The 21,561-nt window shown below is 50.0% G+C and overlaps 1 protein-coding gene across 2 annotated transcripts in view; it reads right to left on the bottom strand.

Annotated features, from left to right (window-relative positions):
• Positions 1-1,125: 1,125 nt before the first annotated feature.
• Positions 1,126-21,561, bottom strand: part of LOC133350814 (protein CBFA2T1-like) — a 79,490-nt gene continuing 59,054 nt past the window's right edge. Inside the window, exons 5-11 of one of the 2 annotated variants that reach the window (XM_061565569.1) lie at positions 18,788-18,969; positions 17,018-17,553; positions 16,595-16,680; positions 15,046-15,181; positions 13,668-13,736; positions 12,927-13,117; positions 1,126-12,085 (exon numbers count right to left, since the gene is read on the bottom strand). In XM_061565569.1, coding sequence (XP_061421553.1) covers positions 11,588-12,085; positions 12,927-13,117; positions 13,668-13,736; positions 15,046-15,181; positions 16,595-16,680; positions 17,018-17,553; positions 18,788-18,969 — 1,698 coding nt within the window. In that variant the 3' untranslated portion in view covers positions 1,126-11,587. The remainder of the gene's footprint in view (positions 12,086-12,926; positions 13,118-13,667; positions 13,737-15,045; positions 15,182-16,594; positions 16,681-17,017; positions 17,554-18,787; positions 18,970-21,561) is intronic. The other variant, XM_061565570.1, reaches the window with a different exon arrangement.

Genomic DNA, 21,561 nt, shown 5'->3' on the forward strand with positions numbered 1-21,561 from the left:
GGTTCCATTCTAATCGGGCTGACTTGGCTGTCCGATCAAGGGCAATATCCACCTCAGCAAGCCGAGGGGAGCCATCAGGAGACCCCGACCACAGGATGGTGTCGTTTCCTGCAGTGGTTGAACCAGCACCACACCAAGGCACCTCCTGGAGGCCAATGCTACTGATTCTTGCCTTCTCAAGTGATTTAACGTGTCAATGGCACCTGGTTTGCAGAGGGTCCTCGTGTTCCAGATGCGAGATGGTTTGCGTAGTTTGAGGCTTTCGGTGATGACCACCGTAGCACACTTGTCACCGCTGACTGGTGAAAACGCAGGCTGCGCGTTCTTTGTGAACCCGCCCGGCGAGCGGTACAAAGACGCACTTGGTCGCGTTACTCATGGGGAATCCTTGGCAGTTGTGTTCCCCTGGTCTCTTGCCGGGAGGCCAGGGTAGGTAGCTGGGATACTTTGATGCCACGTTGCCTTGAGCCGGCTACCCAGCTGATTCCTTTAGCATCAGAGCAGAGGGAGTTGTTGCTGAACGTCGGGATATATTCACATCGCCGGCGGGCCCAGCACACTGCAGCGAGGGGGCCAGCATCTACTCCCTGACCAGCGATACCGCCGGAGGTTCGGTCACATGTACAGACTAGGCAATGAACAGGAGGGAGGGCATCATGAGAAGGTGCCTGTACACACATTTGGTAGCGAGAGGCTATAGTGAGACGCATTACTGCCCACCTCCTCAAGTGACTGAGTTGGGTGCTGCGGTGGCGAGGTGTTAACTCCTGGCCTGGTACACAGGAGGTCGTGGGTACGATCCCGACCTTGATGCCTGCTGCTCTATATTTGGGGTTTGCGTGTTCGCCCCGTGGTCGTGTGGATTTTTTTAGAGTATTTTGCTGCTATAAATGTCCACATGATAAGCCACTTCATTTGGGCTCTTACTTGTGGCCTGGTTGCTTCTGAAAAAGAGCTATATCACTCAGTGGGCCTTACCTGGTAAACTAAAAAATAGTGAATAGTTATTTGGGATATCGACCTTTGATGGCAAATCACAAAGGGGCAGAAGACCAAAAACGATTGCGAGCGAAACTTCTCGGGGTACCGCTTGAACAACAACAACAAGCACGAGGCACAGTCGTGTTAGATGAATCATGAATAAGCTTTATAACACATTTATGAATATACAAGCAATACCTGATTCATATATAGAGGGTGAAATACGGCACACAAGTCCACGTATAATACAGCTCAAAATGACACAAAGCAAAACGTACATGTCAATAGATCCAACTTGCATTTCACCTAAACACATCTAACCAGGGAAGAATGAAGCTTCAAGCACACATCAATTTTAAAGCCGCACGTAAAATACCGTAATATTTTTTTTTTCTTTTCATTTCAAGCACAACCAGAAACCCATTTATCAACACGTGTTTACCGGCTAGGCCAAAATCAAAACAAATGAACCCTTTTTTTTGCAAATCTGCAACAACAACAAACACATGTTATGCATCTTTAATAACCTAGGGTGGCTTTTTATTACTATTATTTTTTAGGGTTTGTAAAATAAGGTTATTGCACAATGTCTTTAAATATCTTGGGTTGAACCCAGATCTCGTGAGTGTGTGTGTATTGTGGCCTTAAGCCACGTTTTATCAAACGAGATAGCTCAATGTTTGTAACCGGCACATACAATCTAGCATTTAAAACCAGTGCTGAAATGTTCCAAATTCAGCTCTGGCTTATAAAAGCACGAATAAAATGAACAAGAGACTCAAAGGAATAATATACAAAACCAGCAAAACCAATTCTCCTGACACTTTGTGTTTAAAGAAGCATTTTTTGCTACGTTTTTAAATACACTATCCACACGTAAATTGTTGACACAATTTTCAACATAAGCATGTGAAGAGAGAGCACTGTCAGAAAATATCAACGGAATACTACACCAGGGTACACTGATAATGCCAAGTTTAAAGCAGTCTTTATTTTTGGCATCCATTAACTATCATAACATGTAACATGCATTTTTATATTTTTAGTTTTTCACATTTTTCCATTTTTTTTTACTTTTCTCCACAACATGTAATATTAAACATCCCAGCAAGACTGTATTATTATTATCATCATCATTAATGTATGGTATTTTATTTCAATAAAACTCACCAAGACTACACACTTATCAAAATAAAAGCCACCCCCCTGCATACATTGTTGGGTGCAACATTATGCACTGCGCTTTTATTTTGACACGGAGCCATGACATTTTGGGTAAGATTTTTTTGCCTTTTGTTTTTAAAACGAAAGCGGGTTTAAAAACAACAAAAGAAACGGGCACTGTTTTCCTTCTCCGCACCCAGCGCTACCCGTTATCGAATTCAGATTTCTTGTACTTTTATAAATTGTGAGTTCACGCTTAAGGTGAAACCGCATGCAGCTTAAAAGACCCCTTCATTCCGACGCGCCTTTAACGACAGAGGTACAACAATTGCAAATAAGTGTCTTCGTAAACGAGCGCTATAAGGGGCGAGGTTTAAGGGAATCACAGATAACAAAACAGAGGGGGTTTTGTACTTTGTGTTTTTTACTCTCCTTTGAGTACTGCATTAAAAAAAAAGTTGAGGTTTGTTAGACTTACGTTTTTGCCTGCTACACACAGGTCAAAAAAAGGTTTGTAGCTAAACGAATAGTTTTGGTTAATTGTTATTGTTATTATTTATTATTGTTAACATTTTGTTATTATCATATCATGAGTTAGCTTCCTAGCGATTTTGGTTAAAATAAGCTTCCTCTGGCAAAGAGCGAAATGTCCTGTTTAGGAGGTAGACGGTAATGTTTAACATCTGCTTAGCTGACAATTCAAAGGAACGAAAACGATGTCATCATTAGGTAAAGAAAAGGGAGTTACCCTGCATAAGAGTATGTACACACTTTAACATGCAACATAGCCACCGCAATGAAGCTGCGTCATCCGTCTATCGCGTTATTTCATCACAACACGTACAGCTTTCTGGGCGCGGGGGAGGGGTAGATGGGGGGGGCGGTAATTTTTTTTGCTCAGAAAATAACATTGCCAGATATTATGCATAATGCATTCACGCACAGAGAGATTTGAAGTATCTACTCGAGTACACAATGGTTCACTTATGATGCTGAAAAAGGACATTTCAAAAAAGGTGACGCTGCAATGTGATTATTATTATACACTCAAGAATGCATATGCAATCGATGATGATGGGATTTGGAAGTAAAACTAAATATAAGTTGTTAGAAGTTTTATAAACGCCAAAGTTGCTGTGTGCATTGCCACGAAGTTACAATAGCGTTCCTTAATTATTACTCATATTTGTACCGTACAAAGACCACTAAAACCCTATGAACCGTTCAGCCAAGAGCTCAGGTTAAACCGCATCATAATTCAGCGCAGATTGAACATGTTTCCGCTAATGACCGTGTAACCTTGGCCCATCCCCAAGCTCAAACAGATATTCATCAGTGCACAACTTCCATCATTGGGTCCATCCTCTAGCAGCGGTGGCAATCATATCTGCTGCCCACGGCAGGGCCCCATGTATCGTTGATTAGCCAACAACAACATCATGATCATCTGTATCTCGCTAGTTAACGGGGGTGCTGCTTATTTTACCCAACCTGGAGATGATACTGATGGTACTAGCGATGATGATAATCATGATGCCAAAATCAAACCTGAGCAAAATTCGAACTCACGTCCCTTGCCGTTTGGGAGAATTGCTGCTTATCCAATTGAGTTAGCATCGCAAATATATTTCACATGGGCGGGTCCGTCATACGGAGGCACTGGTCCCAAGCCGTGGGCATGTGGACTTTAATGCCGCTAGCCCAGGGCAGCCAATCGAGATGGGTTGTCACTGCCGTGCCCGTGTGGACAGGGAGATGCGTGACAGTTGCGCGTTCCATCGAGGCATGAAGTGCGGCAGCCTCCTGCACTGGGGCGTGGCACGCATCCGAGTCGCACTGTCCACGTGTTACAACCTCCGATTAGCACGGTTGGTTACGTACGGTGCGAAAGAAGTTAAACGTGCATACAACGGCGCGTCCAAGTCGTAGAATTTTAAGTTCAAAATTTCCACTAGAAAATCAATCCACGAATACTCGACTAATTGTTGACTTTTTTTGTTTGCAGCTTTTACAGCTATGCACATAGCAAGTGTTGCGGTGTGCGTGGGTGGATGTAGTGTATAGAACGAGATGAAAGGCGAGTGCTACGTCTATGACAAAACAAAGCATAACCACCGCTTCACAGCATGCCACGCGACTATGGGCAGCAAGCAAGACGGAAAGCGTGCGCAAGTGTGTGTGTGTCTGTCTGCTGTAGGTTGACAGCCGTAAAGTGAGTGCCAAGTGTGGTGACATCATCTTCGTCGGCACTCGAGGAGACAAAGGTGGCTGGGCATGCACTGCGCTGGCCACTCCACCCCACAGGGCACCAGTTCAGTCTCAATAGCTGCACGCTAACAGCACTTGGCCACGACTGGCTGTGTGGCTCAACGTGAAAGAGCGTCTCTCACTTTTGCTACCCTTCAAGACCGTACGTAACACCAGCAGCAATGAGAACCTCGACGACCCAGACCTGGCTCTCCCTTGGGTTGACTCAGCCCGATACAAGTGCTGGCCACTGTCAACATCAGCTCTGGGGAGACAAAGGTGGTAGTGTATGAGTGGCGCTGAGCACACCACTTCCTGTTCAGTATCGCCGTGCTTGTTACGAGTGTGTATGTGTGATTAAGTGCTTTATGCACGTGGTGCTGGGTTTTTTGTTGTTGCCAGAATCCACTGAGGACGCGACTACCCGGCTGTGCTCCTGAATGCAGACCCGTCACGAGGCCGAGTCACGGAGAGAGGGCACCGAAGCGCCACGGTTAAAATCCAATAAAACAAAAATTCCAGCACAGGTCTACAACACGGAACAATTAGTAGTCGGCGAAAGATTAAATGAGGAAATATGCCACAGGACTGTGCATTTTGATGACGGGCTGGAGAAATTAACTCGAACGTTCGGGATGGATGCTGCGAAACGGTTGGGCGGCATTTGCATCGTGCGAAGCACGCGTGACGGCTGCACCACTCGTGGCACGGACCGTCGAGCCACAGATCCTGAAAAAAAGCCATCTGCCTGCTCCTGGCTACTGCCAAAGTCGCCTTCCGATCATCAACAAATCCACAACATCACTGGCACGCAGCAGCGGGGCGCCTTCCCACATGCAAATGTAACCCATACGTTGCGAGCTGACGATATTACTTAGATCATCTAACACGTCTTTCTTATACCTTACACTGTCGGTTTGAAGATAATTAACAGGGACATGTGCAGGCATGCAACAATTCAGTTTCAGATATCGTCCGCGAGTTGTGTGCTGAAGCGAGGTCCCCCGCACTTATCGAAGCCTGTATATCAAGTTTGGAAACAAATACCAAGATGGTTTGTGGGTTCAGCAACGGCAGATTGTGTCTATTTGACCTGGATTAAAGCCGGCTTGTGTACGTGAGGGCAGCTGGCTGCTGCGATTGAAATAATTGCGAATTTAGACCGTCGTCAGGTGCCATTGTATTAATAAAAAACGTGGATCTACGGTAAACGTGGCATTCGAAATCTGCGTCTGTCAATAACCTTCACCGTTAGACTGCCAATTTTTTGTATTCCCCCAAGTGCGTTTGTAAAAATTTTGGTCCATGTGGGTTGCGTACATTTTTGTCCATGTATGTTGGGTCAATTTTTGTCCATGTATGTTGGGTACATTTTTGTCCATGTATGTTGGGTCAATTTTTGTCCATGTGGGTTGGGTCAAATTGTTTTTGTCCATGTGGGTTGGGTAAATTTTTGTCCATGTATGCTGGGTCAAATTTTGTTTTGTCCACGTGTGTTGCACCCGTTCAACCTCTCGAAATCCTGCCGACCAGCTACCGTGTTCCGCCGTATGGGTTTTCAAATTCCTCCCCCCCACCATGAGGTGGGGGTAACCCCGAGCGGCCTAGCCAATAGAGGGCGCTATAGCCGTGACTTTAAAGTATTTTTGTTGTACTCCCCCATGAACGACCCATCAAATTCGTGCATGCGACGACATTGAGAAGGGGCGAGGAGGTGCGCCGATAGACCAACGTGAGCGCTTCGTGTTTTTGGTTTCACGATCCTGTCGAGATCAACTCGAGCGCTGTACGGTGGCCGAATGCAAATTGATTCCCCCAATCACATTCGTAAGGACGTGACTTTGAGATGGTGAATTTTTTAAATATTATTTTATCATTATACACAACTTTGTGACTCGTGTGTGTGTGTGCGCGTGTATATATATTTGCGAGGTTTTACAGCGACACAAACCATCTCGATATTTGTTGCCGTGTTGAAAAAAGTAAAAAGTTGCAAACAAATATTTTTTTTGTAACGAATCGTCCGCCACCCCCGCGCAGTTAGAACGTAGAAACGTTGTGCCCAACGTTGTTGGCACGTTCACTGGGCAACTGCTGCTCAGCGGAACAGAGGGGGGGGGGGGGCAAACGTTTGGCGTGCCAAATAATGAATAATACTTTGCGTTTCGTAAGGATGTCAAGGGGGACGGGGTGGAAAGTGACGGCGCCATCATTCACTCGAGACATTGGTTGTGCGAAGCGAGCACGATAGGACACGAACCACGATGCTTCACAGAAACAAAACCAATAGGGGTACATGAACACCGAATATCAAAAAGCGCCTGTCCATCGATCGTGCAGCCTTTTGAGGAAAGTATTGTCTTCACCGTTCAGCGACTGACTCTTCCAACATCTTTTATTTTTTTTATTTTACGAGTTCCCTCCCTGAATAATTGCCCAAACCCTCTCACTCACCTCCCCGCCCCCCCCTGATTCGTGAGTGGCAGATTCCAAAGTGTTAAAGCCAGCACTTGAGGCTTGGAACCAACCATTTAATGATAGGGGTAGTCGGGGGGGGGGGTGGTGGAGATGGGGTTATATGAGGAGTGCCATTAATATAGTTCACACAAATGATTGGAAAAGATGAGAGATGTGAAAAAAACGACAGCAAACACAGACGACAACCATGTACCTGTTAACCGTTATCGACAAGAATTTGAGGTTATGTTGTATATTTATATATATATTTAGATCTTCAATCCTTGGAGAAGACACGTAACTGCAGCCCGACGGCTGAAGTGTTTGACGTGTCGAGTCGGACATCGCAGCGGCGGCGACCACGGGATGACTTCAGCAACAACGTTCAGCTTATTTCGTGCTAACATCGCATGTTAACATTTTTCACATTTTTGTTGTTGTTGTTGTAACTTTTAAACCCACTCCGCCGAATAATTGGCACGCCTTTATTTGGTATGAAATTAAAACGAGCCCCGCAAAGTCCAACGTGTGTTCAGAGGTCGTCGCAAAGATCATCGCAAACCCCATTCGCTCCCCCCGTGACCTGCGATTTCGATGCTTCATTGCCGACGGAATGAATCCCCTAATCCCCTCCCGCCAACAGGAAGAGTCTTGGAACCCAGTTGTGCCTTCTCCGTTATAAATTAACTGGGTCTCTTTCGTCGACGATTGCTCAGCGTTGTCCTTGCAGAATGAAAACGAACATCGTTATAGTTCGGATGGGAAGGAATGATGTTCCAAAGCTATCTTCCCACCGGCATTCCATTTTTGTGTAAAATCCACAGGGTTCACCCACATCACAGGTAGCGTGGCCCTGGCTCTTGTAAAGTTTTTTTTTCAGTTCTTCATGTGGACGTAGTTCTATTTCTTTGAATTACAATGCACGACTTGTGTGTGTGTATATACTCAACACTTCATATACTGTATGATCCTATACCACATGCCCATACACACGATACAATGACACTCATCTTGTGTGGCATCTTCTTATCCACAACTCCCATTATCCGCAGGGTACAGCCAACGATTGGTTATCTGCAAAGCTACGGATAACGGGAAGGCCACGGGCGGATGGGGTGCAAGCACAATACTCACCCCGCCATTAACATTTTTACCTGAAAAAATGAGATTCAGGTTGTCAACCCGAGTTCGATTCCAGGCCGTGGCTAATATCCGTGTTGAGTGAAATCAGAACCGGACATGGGGCCTCCTCACCGCACCAACCTGCGATGACCAGCATGGTGAAGTATGGTCAAACAACCTCCCCCTAGGACTGACACATGAGGGAGGCATTTATCCAGCAGTGGATCGGCAAAGGGTTATTGTACATTTTATATATATATAAAGGGGGAGAACCTGTAATAGGTTGTTCCTGTTATCCGTGATGACACGGACAAGGGGGCACAAAACACCCTTCGCCTGTGATTTCACTTCTCCGCAAGTGCCACGGGCCCCGCGTTGTCGTGGCACAGAAGCAATGAGTGTCACAACCTTCAAACGGGTTTCAAGTGCGACATGTGGCATAGGCCTTACAATATAAACGTACGGTATATACGCACACGCGCGCGTGCATGTCTTTAGTAAATATATATAGTGTGGATGAACACAACTTTTTCTATTTGGGATGATGTCGGCTGTAGACGTCGAGACTTGAGGTGATTGCATTTTATGCTTCTTATTTTGTTTAAGGGGGCTTCGTGTCACTTCCAACCGGATGAACAGAATGCATTCGCGAGTAGAGGGTCAACCACTTAAAACCTGAGCAAAAAAAAAAGCCTTCGTGATGTTGTGTTCCAGCAGGTTTCATTCGCAACACGTGAGGGCCTTACAGTCTCTGGAACAGTTCACAAAGACGTGAAGGTAAAATGTAAGAGAAACGGAGAATCACTTTCGCACAGTGAAGTATGATTACAGTCGCTCCAAATCGCGCGTTAAGTCCCGTTCGCTTTTTTCATCGTTCAAATCCTGGAAATGCGAATCCGGAATCGGACGAAAATGTTCTCAGGGAACGTGGGAGACTGCGTTGCACGGGAGAAAAATCTTAGCAAAATCTAGTGATTGTCATTTTTGCATGAGTGAGCTCACCCGTAAAAACAAAATGCTGCAACTTGTACTGAATCAGTTATCAGAATATGCCAATTAAATTTTAACTAAAAGTGCAACGTAGAAAATTCCCATCGTAGTCCACTACAATGGCAAATAAGTAAGTCAACTCCATGGTACTCATTTTAGGATGTCTCTTGCAGGCTGAGTGATCAGCCTATTGTCAGGATACTAAATTATCAGTACAATGAGGAGAGGCCTGGGTAGCTAATGCTCAAGCACTGAGCCGACATCCTTACTTTAAATCCAAATCATATATAAAAACAAATAACTACTGGATGAAGGCCTCCTAACATCAGAATGATCATATGGCTTGATTGACCATAGCTGTAGGTTGGTTCAAAGCTATGACGTAAAATCCGGCTGTCACTTAATTTGGCATATTCAGGGATTTATTTTCGTTTTCATTTGTACGTGACAAAAACGGTTCGCGCGGGGCATATAAAAGGTGTGCCCCTGGTGTGATGAAGTCACTTCAGAATGAGTCCTGTTATGTCATCCTGAAGGGACTGTTCCCTGACAGGGAGGGACACTGCTCACTGAGAATCTCTTGACATGATTGGCAATACAAATTGAATATACTCGGGATAAAAAAGCAAAAAAAAAAGTTAATTAGAAAATGAGCATACAAACTGGGTGACTCAGAAAACGATGGTTAAACGTTCTCGTATTGTCGGAGCAGTGGCCTGCAACTTGCGTCTTTTCATCTTAACTTGTATTCCAATCGCATCTCCAGTGTCGTCAGCGAGCAGTGAAACATCGCATCATGTCACAGAATTGCCGCCTGAAACTAAAACTAAACTGTTGTTGCCATTTTTTTGAAACGACTTCAGATTAGAAACAGAACATTCCAGGTTGCAATTGTATATCACTGGGTACAAAATAACTGAAGAAAAAAAAAACACTAGACACTAAATTTTGAAATAAACATATATTTAAAAAAAAAATCAAGCAGAACGCTTTCATCGTACTCCACTGTGCGAAAAAAAACATTCCGTGGGGAAAAAAAGACAGATCCGTGCCTAGTATTTACAAAAACATTGTGTGCAGGAGGTGAATCAATTCCCGGAGAACAGCGCGTCGCCAGGAGAGATGCGGCCAACGAAGTCGTTTGCAGTCGAGCCGCTCGCACCGATGCTGCTGCCGTTGGGTGCTACCATCGTTGATAGATTATTTTGTAGGTTTTTTTTTGGCATTGCATTGGAATGCAGCCGCACGCTCGCTTCGCGGAGGCTCCCGGAAGTCACCCCGACCCCGGAGTCGCGATGCGTCGAGACCAGAGACACGGACGCGCAGCGCAGAGAGAGAGTTCACTTCGTGTCCGTAGATTTACATTTCAACTTCCGAATCCCAACTCGTCGAATGCGCATGTTGTGTACTGTATTTGTTTTAGAAACCTGATTTTCTTTTTATGACTGTAATGTTTTAAACGATGCATGTTTTGGTTATTGGTAAGAAAAGCTCTTGCATTTTTTATTCATTTTATGGTGTCATCAAGAGGTCATCGGTATTAACATTTTGCTTTGTGTTTTTTTTTGTTCCGTTGTTATCATTTGGATGTTCCCTGCATGGCTGTGAGAGCACACAGATTGTTGACGATGATGGCACACAATAAACCCCCATTTCCCTCCCCGCCACGTTTCCACGCGGCAGTCAAAATTGTTTCGCTGCGTTTCCCTTTTCCCAACGACAAGTAACCTTTTGAACGTCCGCGGCAGTGACGTCGTCGTCGCTGTTGCTGTTATTGTCGTCGTAGTTTGTCTTCTTTTTGCAATCGCAAAAAAATGTACAGAGAGGTGATTTTACATGAGGCATTCTCCACGAGGAGGGTGTTTTATTGTCTCGAACGATAGAAACGTTTATCGAGCCACGAAAAGGTTGCTCTCCGAGCCACCGCAAAGCGATCCGTACATCCAAAAAAAAACGTTACTTTAAGGTAGTTTCACTAGTTTGGAAAATGAGGTCATACCATGCTTGGAATCTCTGGAAAGGTGGCCCAACCTTCTCCCAGTGACGTCCACACAGCAACACAGATCAACACAGCAAGACGACGACGACGACGACAACGACGGGCAGGAGGAGGAGCAGGAGGAAGAGCAAGGAGGAGGATGACGTTCCTTAAGAGATTTGAACGCATCCGTTGTGTTGTCAAGAGTCAGCCACCAGTTTCGGCTCCATCGCCAGACTATCGTTAGCGGAGGTCTGGGGACGCAGAGCTTCGTTCGTGTTCAAAACCGTTTTCCTCCGCTACGTGCCGCTTCCTTTCTCAGGCCTGTGAGTCACGTGTCAAGGTCTGGAAGCGGCCTCGTGTTTGAATCCGGGCTTCATCTGCAGCCTGGTGATTGCAGCCTCGCGATTGTTCAAAGAGAATATGACCCGGTGCTTTCTTTCATAATCCTGAATAGAACACTTTTTTTTCACTTTGAGCACCGATCTGGCAAAGTGCTCTCAATAAAACGCAACCCCCGATGCGTTTTGCAGAGCGCCGTCTGAAACCGACTCAAGCTTTCGCAGCTTGCGCAGCAGTGAATCTCACATCCTCACGGAAACGCAGCAACGGTGTCCCGATCGATGCCTTAACCAGAAAGACGCTGCGTCAACGCGACAACAAGAGGGACCGCGCCTCTGCAACCTCCGGTCGCGCCAAAGAAGTCCCGAGCTTCGGCGCAGCTCTCCACGGCGCTAGCGCGAGGCCACCTCGGTCGCCGACGGCTCCAGGGGAGAGCCGGACCGCGACGTCGACGCTCCGTTGTTTGGGGGGCTGCCGGCGCCGGATGACGACCCGGATCCGGCCGCGGCCCCCCCTCCACCAACCGCCGCCGTCGACGTGGCGACCGCCGAAGATTCGACTATGGAACCGCCGCCGATACCTCCGCCTCCGCCGCCGCCGATCCCCGGCACTCCGCCAACTCCGGTCGGCGCTCCTCCTCCTCCACCGCCACCGCCGCCCGCCGGTCGTGCCCTGGTGGAGTCCCTGGCCGCACACGTGGTGGTGCCGCTCCCAGTCCTTGTGCTGGCAGAAGGAGCCGCAGTACCGCGCCGTGTTGCATCCGCTGCACGTCTCGCTCGCCTTGCGGCCGCAGTTCCAGCAGCTCTGCGGAGGTGAGAGCATGGTGGTGAGAGGCGCGTCCCCCAATTCAAGGGTGCCCGAGGCACCCCGTGAGGCCTGCAAAAGCTTGCGGGAGTCAGCGGGTGATTCAGAGAACTCGCAATGGCCGCGCTAGGTTATTGAGCCATCGCCGCTGAGATCGCGATGACGAACCTGGGATTCCGGTCACCTGACATTTTCGAGGGGTGCGCTCAAGTGTGGTAGTGTGGTGGTCTCAACACGACGCATGCAAGTGTTGTTGCTGTGTGTGTGTGTGTACATGTCTTAATTTGGGGAGCGGTAGTGTCTTGGTTAGCGCGCAGCGCTATGAACCCAGCGACCCGAGTTCAATTCCCGGCCACGGCCAACACCAGTGACAATTATTCGAACCTATCCTGGGCCTCTCCTAGGTAGACTCGGCCTCAAATGAGTACCTAGTGCGGTGTGTAAACATCGCCACTGGGGAGACAAAGGGGGTCGGGTGTAGTGCTAGCCACCCACCCCCTCGTGTGCCGTTCTGGCCTTCATAGGTGCTCGCTAACAGCACTTGCCCCAACAATCTGTTAAGGCTATACGGAGGATCTTTGTCTCAGTGGTTAGCGCGCTGTGCTCCAAACCCAGCGACTGGTGCTACCGGGCGCGGGAGGGTGGGGGGGAACCTGCGCGACCGGCGCGGCTGGCGCTGCCGCCTCTCTCCCGCCGTCGGGGGTCCGCGGAGCGTCGCGTCACGAAGCCCCGGGGCAAGAACGGCCGACAATTGTCGACGCCGTCCCCTGACCCTCCAAGAGGGTCTCAGGAGAGAGGGGGGGGCGCCGGGGTCCCCGCCACCACCACCGCCACCACCCACCTCGCTCGAGTCCTCCTGCGAGTTGATTAGCGTCGCCGCGTCCTCGGCCGCCTGCCGCTTCGCGTCGAGCAGCGCGCGCTCCATCTTGCCGCGCTCGCTCGTGATCAGCTCGTGTGCCTTGCGCTCCGCCTCCGCCACGGCCTTCTGCAGCTCCGCCACGGCCTGGCGCTTCACCTCGTTCACCGCGTCCTCTGCGTGGACAGTGGGATGGGGTGGGGGGGGACGCGCGTGGCGCTCGCTCATTGCCCACGTCGTGATGCAGCGTACGCGCGGGTGCTGTGCGCGTAACTGCTCCACGTGACCAGGATTCGAACCCAGGTGGGATGACGAATTTCCATTTGTTTGGCACTTAACTGCCCCAGAATCTCAAAGACCCTTAACTCAATAATTCCAATCAATGCCCAGCTGTAGTTTTCTTTTATGGCCGAAGGGATCGCCCTGATGGCAGCCGTCCCCGTGCTGTACAAGGTAACACAGCACCGGCACGTAAATGGGCATCGGTCGATCAGTCGGGGGCTATGCTGCTCTTGGTTAATTTGGAATCACCAGCGGAGCTGTTCCGATGCTTGGCGCAGGCGGGAACGAACGGGAAGTTGAACGAATTCAGATGCAAGTCGTGGAGGGGAGGTTGGCCTCTTAATTATAATAAATTGGGAGCGAAGGGGAGATATTGGCTAGCGGTGGGGCGGTGTTAGTTAAGGCGAGTGCACTCGTTAGAATAAGGGGGGACCGTGCACTCACCTGCTTTCCTCCAGATCTCGTCGGGCATGTAGCCTGAGATGGGCCGGTGTGGGAACTCCCTCTGGGATTCTGGGGCACAAACAAAAACAAGCAGAGGAATGTCTCTGAGTGCCCCCGAACACCAGGCTACGCTTGCCCTGAGAAGGATGCTTTCCCTGCACATGCAGCAGCGCGGCACAGTTCCCTACATGCCATCTCGTGTGTACTCTAAGATGGCTGGCAAGGTGGTTTGTCATTTAGTGCCAAGGTTGAGCGCAGACCTTGTGACTATCGTTGACCTACGGATAGGAAGTGATTCCATCACTTTCCATGTGGACCAAATCCCTTCTGATTGGCCAGGGTTGGGTACAAATTGAGGCTGGTGAATGGGAAGTGATTGAGAAGGAGCTCCAGTTGATAGGATGGCTGCTCTCTCATTCAGCTGCACTTGGAAGCCCTCTGCTGTTGCTGTGAACGCTCCGCAGAGCTCCTTCCACCACAATATGAATAATAAGCGACAACTTCTACAGCGCCGCAACATGGCAAGCCATTACATGGGCACATGCAGCATATGGATCCCACGTGGATATATACGGATAACATCTATACGAGGCCACGGCGAGCATCGGTCGCGAGCACGCCACGGTGGCGAGATGTTAACAACCTCGCCAGGTATACACGAAGACGTGGGTTCGATCCCGACCCTGACGCCTGTTCTATATTTGGAGTGTGCATGTCTCTCTCCCCGTGGTTGCGTGGATTTTTCTGCGGGTCCTCCAGTTTTTCCCTCCAACTGTATGAACATGCGTTTGGAGCATTTGGTTGCAATCAACGTCCACGTGCTAAGCCACTGTGTTGAGGTTATCATTTGTGGCCAGGTCGCTTCTGAAAAAGAGCTACATAGCTCAGTGGGCCTTTCCTGGTAAAAAACAAATACTTTTTAGTTTATTATATCTGAACCGATCCCCGCCCCTGCCTTTGCCAACCTGCTATGACGAGGGTGAAGTACGGTCAAACAACCCTACCGACATAACTGGCGCGGCGTGGGGGAGGTCTTCACCCAGCAGTGTGCTTGACGAAAAAGGGCCAGAGGTCGGCAGCAATGCACGAGACCATGAACACGACGTGTGTGTTTACTATCGCAAGTGGAGAATTTGCAGTGGGGGGGGGGGCGGGGGGGGGTGGGGGAGGGGGTCGAGGGGGGCCCTCAACAGTCGTGTAATTGGGCAGAGAGCCGAAGGAAGCGAGGGGTGACAGGAGGCCATCGAGAGCGCCGCCTGCGACGGCCTCTGGCGGCAGACAGGGGGCTCGTGGTCGAGCGACGGCCCTGCACCCTCTGGGCGGGGGCCGTGCTGCGGCAGGGTCGCGGGCAGGGCACGCCCGGCTTAGAGGGGCGCACCTTTGCGCAGGTCCTCGGCGTCGTTGTAGCGCCGCATCCAGTAGTTGAGCTCCTCGCGGTCCGACTCCTGGCAACGCCGCAGGACGGTGAGGGAGCGCCGCGTCTTCTCCACCATGTCCATGATGCAGTTCAGCAGCTACGTGTGTGCATGTGCGTGCGTGCGTGCAAGTGTGTGTGTACACATGAATGTGTGAGCATGTGCATGTGTGGATGTGTTTGTGTGCATGCGATTGTGCGTGCGTGCGTGCGCGTGTGCATGTGTAAGTATGTGGGCGTGTGCAAGTGAGTGTGAGTGTATGTGTGAGTGTATGTATGCGTGAGTTTGCATTTGGGGTATGTGTATAGTGTGTGTATGGGTGTGTGTGCATGTGAGCGTGTGTGGAACAGCAGGTGTGAGCATGCATGCGAATTTGAGTGGGTATATGTTTGTGCGCGGTCGGGTGACAGTAAAACACAATTCATAACAGTTATAAATCAAATCTTTATTGCGTATTGATGCAAAGATGCAGTGGGATTGGTCGCACTTAACAAATGATCTCAAAGCCAATCCAGTGCAAGTCATATCTCGTGCTGACTTTGTGGCATAAAATAACTTGAACTCAAGGTGACCCCCACGTTGAATTATAAAATGAAACAAAAAAGCTATTAAGTTGACCGTGGGGAATATTTAAAAATAGCCGAAGTGTGATGACAGTGAGATTGCAACGACAAAAAAATTGGTTTTCACAAATCATAAATGTACCGTACCAGGAATTGTGGCAGGGAACGGTTCTGACGAATAAGAGAAGGCCGTTGCTCATTGCGGTCAGAGCATACTTAATGGTGAATAGGGAAACCAAAGTGTTTCCAGCGATGAGAGATGATGCCCATGACCATGAAATTCACCACACGAGTGCACTGAACCAGCATAACTAACGCATTTTATTTACAATTGGGGTAAGATTTGTGTAACGATAAAATTAGCACTTGCACGGTTGGCTACGTATGGTGCGAAAGACGTTCAACATACGTACATAGATAATGTGTGTTTTTTAGACTATGATAGAGTTGGGTGTAGTCAGTGCATGACCAGCCATGATTTCTACTAAAATCATGGCTGGGCTCATGTCTATTCATCATAATTATTGCCACATGCATGTGCGGTCTGATCTTGGTATCGAAGCTTGCGTTCGTTTAGTGGCGACTACTGCAAACATGTAATTGTAAGAGGTATTTAACGTGCACATTACAGCAGTGTGCTTTGGTAATGTCGAGTTAAAATACCTTAGTTATGCAATGGGAGGACATCATTTTTATCTATAAACTAAACTATTTTTATTTTACCAGATAAGGCTCACTGAGCTGTATAGCTCTTTTTCATAAGCGACCTGACCACAAATGATAGCTCAACTTAGAGGCTTTATCATGTGGAAATGTATTGCAGCCAAATACTCTAAAGGCATGTTTCTAAACGTGGAGGCAAAATCTGGAGGCCTCAGATAAAAATCAACACAACCACAGGGAGAAGGACAAGTACACTCCAAATATGCAGGTGCATTTCACTACTCACATGATCCAAATGCTTCCACTCTTCTGCCCACTCTCGATCGGTCAGCCTGTGATCAATGACCTCCTCGACTCGTCCTCCGTGCAGTCCTGAAAGGTCAAGGTCAAGAGTTCATGACAAAAAAACTGAACCCATTCGTCACTAACATTGCCCTAAAAGGAATTAAAAATAAATATATATTTATACCCACACAACAAACTTTCTGAAAATGGCCCTTGGTTTAATTTTCCAGCGTCTGTTGAGTGACGATCATTGATTGACCTCATTAATGAGGCCTAGATACTCTATCCTATGAAGAAGGGCCATTGCTTGCAATGTCACGTATTAATTACAGAGAAATACATTTTCTTTTTCAGGACAGTGTTATCCTTATCCCCTCGACTCCGCGACAACACAGAAATCTTTCACGCAGGCCGCAACCCTCACCGATGGATCGATGCCTTTCCCTCGTCTCCCGTACATCCGCGTTGCCGCCACCACCACCGCCACCGCCGCCGCCACCGCCTCCGCCACCACCGCCCGCCGCGCGGTACACCTCCCGGTACGCGTGGTGCGCCGGCAGCGTGTGGTGGGCCGCCGCAGCGGCGGCCGCGGCGGCGGCCGCGGCGGCGGCCGCGGTCATGGGCAGGCCCGCGGGGCCGCTATCGTCCACGCGGAACGCGCCCGCCGGCGGCACCGACACGGGGCCCGACGGAGCCTGGGAAGGAGGCGGAGGGGGCGGCGGCGGTGGCGGGGGCTGAGGCTGGGGGCCGGGGGCCGGGGGCCCCGGGGGGCCGTGGCCGTGGCCGTGGCCGTGGGAGGAGGGCGCCGCGCCGCCGGGGAGAGGGGGCGGAGGGGTCGGGTGGTGGGGCAGGCCGTTGCTGGGGCTGAAGCCGCGCGGCGTCGGGGGGCTCAGGGAGCAGAGGCGTTTGCTGGGGGGCTCGCAGTGGAGTCCTTCCCGGTCGTAGCCGTTCTCTTTGGTTCTGCGGGTACGAGCGGGCGGGCGGGCGGACGAGGGGTCGCGGGTGTCAAGAACGCTCGTCGACAACCGCACTCGCCGCGGTGGAAATAATAACGGTTGCCGAACTGTGACAACAGAGAACTTTTCGTCTTTTTAAGGGATGTCAGAAGCGGTGCTGTTTTTACCAGGGCAGTCCTCCAATGCAAGATGGTACAATGCCCGCTGCGAGAGCTCCGGGTGATGGCGTAATCAGAATACACCCGGGGGCCTGCCGTGTGACTCAGTTGCAACAGCAGAGGGACCGTCTCCTTCACCCCCCACCCACTCAAGTGAAAAATTACGACTTTTTTATGGAAGGTGCTTTTGAGATGTGGCGGCAGCATTTAAGCTCTCCACAGATGCAAATCTAAACTAAACTATTTTATATTTTAATGAAGGACCCACCAAGCTATGTAACTCTTTGTCAGAATCGGCCTGGCCACAAGTGATGGCCCAATGAAGTGGCTTATCACGTGGAAATGTATAACAGCCAAATACTCTAAACACATGTTGATTCTAAATGTAGAGGAAAAAACTGAAGGACCTGAAAAAAAATCCACGTGACCAAGCGGAGAAACATGCAAACTCTAAGTATACAACAGTCATCACGGTCGGGATCAAACCCACGACCTCCTGTATACCAGGCGAGGTAGTTAACATCTTGCCACCTTGGAGCCCAATGTCAAGAACTCTTGCACAGCACCCACACACCTGGGAATGTCCCCACAACCAATCTCCAGAGTCCATATTCACCTTCTCTAGACACGGTGCGTTTTAAGTCCACGCTGCAGCATTACCTCTGCCACTTAACGCTATTCATTCTATTTGCAGGTAGTTGTGGCATGGGCCAGCGCGACACCCTTTCTGTCATCGAAATTGTGATCCAAATCTCCCGGTGCGGCAGTTGAAGCAATGGTGAATGGTTATTAAATACCCCTCACTCGCCCACAGCCTGTCCACCCAGCGATATAAATGGATTCCACCACGGTTAGTAAGGCAAAGTGTAGGTAATCCCACATCTTGCAAGAGGTCTGGCCATTGTGGAAAAGCAGGCCAAATACCAGCTGTGGCAGTGGGGGGGGGGGGGGGGGGGCTCTCTAGAGCTCCCTCTAGTGGAGTTCTTTCCAGCAGCAGCAGCGGCGAGAGCGAGCAAATCGCAGGGCTGCGCCTTTACCTTCACCCCCTGTCATGTGGCGGTGCGGGGTGGGGGCGTGCACCTGTCCGGTGTCCGCCGCTTGCCGTTCTCTGCCACCTCGAGCATGAGGTCGGAGGAGTCGACGGGAGAGGTAGCGTTGGCGTCCAGCAGCAGCTGCTCGTTCTGGGCCAGGTACTGAGCCGGCGTCTGCTTGGCGAGCCGTGCGCAGTGCAGGAGCTCCCGCTGCAGCAGCGGCAAGTTGGCCTGGGCACGCACGCAGAGACGCAGAGACGCATCTGATCGGATCGCACATGGGGGGGGGGGGCCTACACAGCGGCAGCGCGTGGCCGTCGCGTTCCACTCGGCCATCCGCGTCCCTCCGCGGCCGCGAGGCCGGTCGCTTCCCAGTCCCAACCCGCTGGGGGAATCGAGTGTGCCCGTCTCGCCGCGAGCACAGGGTGACGACGGCCGCTCGTTTACGTTGCCAGCCGTGAGCTGGAGACAATGAAACTCCACGTTCCTATGGGCGAGGGGGGGTCAGTAGAACGAGCACGGGATGGCTTCTCGCCAAGTGGCACCGATGCTATTGACCTCGTCAGAGAGAAAAACCTTTGATTGTGCCGAGTCGACTTCCACGCGGGGCCTTGAGCTTGCGACGCTGCCGACTGCAAGTCGAGCATTCGGACTACGACGCCAGCCGGCCACCCGGATCCGTTGCCGCAACGGCGCACATTTCCACATGATGTGTGTTTCTCCTTGCCAGCAATCATCCAGCCGGTAAGCACGCGTGCACGCGCCACGCATGCGCAAGTCCAGTCAATTTACTGCTGGATGAGGGCCTCCCCGCACCATGCGGGTTCGTAGGTGCTGTTTGAGCACACTTCCTCTGCACGTCGCGACTGCGCGGGGTTGGTAAAGCAGGGCAGTGTAGACCTGTTGTTGTGGAGTGACTCATGCAGCCAGATATGGCTACAGGGTTTTGGTGGTACATGTTGTTTATGTCGTTTATTGTGAAATTTCGGTCACAGTTCCTATGATCACTGTTACATTGTTTTTATGGCTTATTTTGGTGATTTCGAAAAGTTTTTTGGTTTGGCCATGTTTGTTTGTTGTAGTACGGAGTTAGAATGATGGCTTTAATCTAAGTTGTCTTGTTGTTGTTGTTTGACTTGCATCCCACTGGGATTTTTGCACAGCGTTGGTGTACAGGTGCTTTTTTTCTGAAAGACTTTTCAGTTTTTTCCTCGATTTTTCTGTTTGCGCATAGTCACTTTAAGATGTTTTCTTGTTCATGTTTTTGTTTTTTGTTTCTTGCGGTTGCACCCGATTCAAGAGCCGAATGGCTCACAGGGCTATACCAAATAAATGAAACTGAAACTGAAAAACATGGGGAGCGACGGGTACGGTACAACAGTGTTCGTCGCTGCACTGCTCCCTGCTGCTGTGCGCAGTGTTAAGTCATTGGCCTGGGAGATGAAGGACAAACAGGCGAGGGAATGCCTCAATACCGAGGTCCGCGGTCAAATTACTGTCATTTAAGAAGATACTGGGGGGTTAGCATCAATCTACAATCAATGCCAAGCACAGCAAACTCTGTCCAGTCTGGAGCCATCGGAAATACTAGCCATAAAGAGGGTCGTAGAGCAGAGTGTAAAACCCTGCATGGCTGAAGGTCATGCCCTTTACAAATACACAGTCCCCCATTCTCACAAAGAAATCCTTCATGAGTCGCAGTACTCCTTCAAACAGTTGCCTTCTTGGTTAGTGTTGCCATGAACGTCACTCTTTGATTCCTCCACCCTTTTCAAGGACTCGTTTCATCCACCACATTGCAGGTCGCAACAAAGACAAAGCCCACCTGTATAGCCTTAACAGACTGTTGGGGCAAGTGCTGTTAGAGAGCACCTAAGAAGGCCGGCACGGCACATGAGGGGGTGGGTGGCCAGAACCATGACCGGCGTTAATCTCCCCGGCGCTAATGTTTTTCACACCGCACTGGGTACTCATTTAAGGCTGAGTCGACCTAGGGGAGGCCCAGGACCAGCTCAGATAATCGTCAGTGGTATTGGCCGTGAGCAAGAATCGAACTTGGCTCTCCGGGTTTGTAGCGCAGCGTGCTAACCACTACACTACCGCTCCCCTGTGTCACAACAACAAACTCACTCACTGACTCATTCACTCACCACTGACTCACCCACTCACTCACCCACTCACTCACCCACCCACTCACCCACTCACTCACCCACCCACTCACCCACCCACTCACCCACCCACTCACCCACCCACTCACCCACTCACCCACTCACTCACTCACTCACTCACCGACTCACTCACTCACCACTGACTCACTCACCCACTCACCCACCCACTCACTCACCCAGTCACCATGCTGCAGGCCAAAACACGTCTCTCTCTGCTTCTGCCCTGACACTGCTGCACTTTGAAACTTCCTCCTCCCATCGTCGCGTCGATTTCAAGCCATTTTATTCGTGATGGTGGTCACCCATCCAAGCACTGCCCAGGCTCAAATTCCTGCTTAGCTTCTGAGCTCCGTCGAGACCGGGCAACTTGGTAACAGGCAGTGGAGTTAGAAGTGCCGTCACAACGGCGGTTCAGCAGCAGCAGCAGCAGGGAGCAGCGACTGCACTGCTCGCGGCTGGAGGTGTAAAGCGCTCGCCCGTAACGCCACCGGCCGAATTGGTTCGGGTCAGGGGTCAGCAACCAAAATAACAAGGGGATTTTTTTCGTACGAATTCGGCATAACAAAAACAAACTCAATATTGCAAGAGCGGCGATGCGATGTGAATACGAGCCACGGGCCGCTCGACCCCTGGCCGAGGTGAATCGGAGTGTTGC

This window comes from Lethenteron reissneri, chromosome 35 (assembly GCF_015708825.2).
Source record: "Lethenteron reissneri isolate LAM-NWPU_2019-01 chromosome 35, ASM1570882v1, whole genome shotgun sequence".
NCBI classification, from domain to species: Eukaryota; Metazoa; Chordata; class Hyperoartia; order Petromyzontiformes; family Petromyzontidae; genus Lethenteron; species Lethenteron reissneri.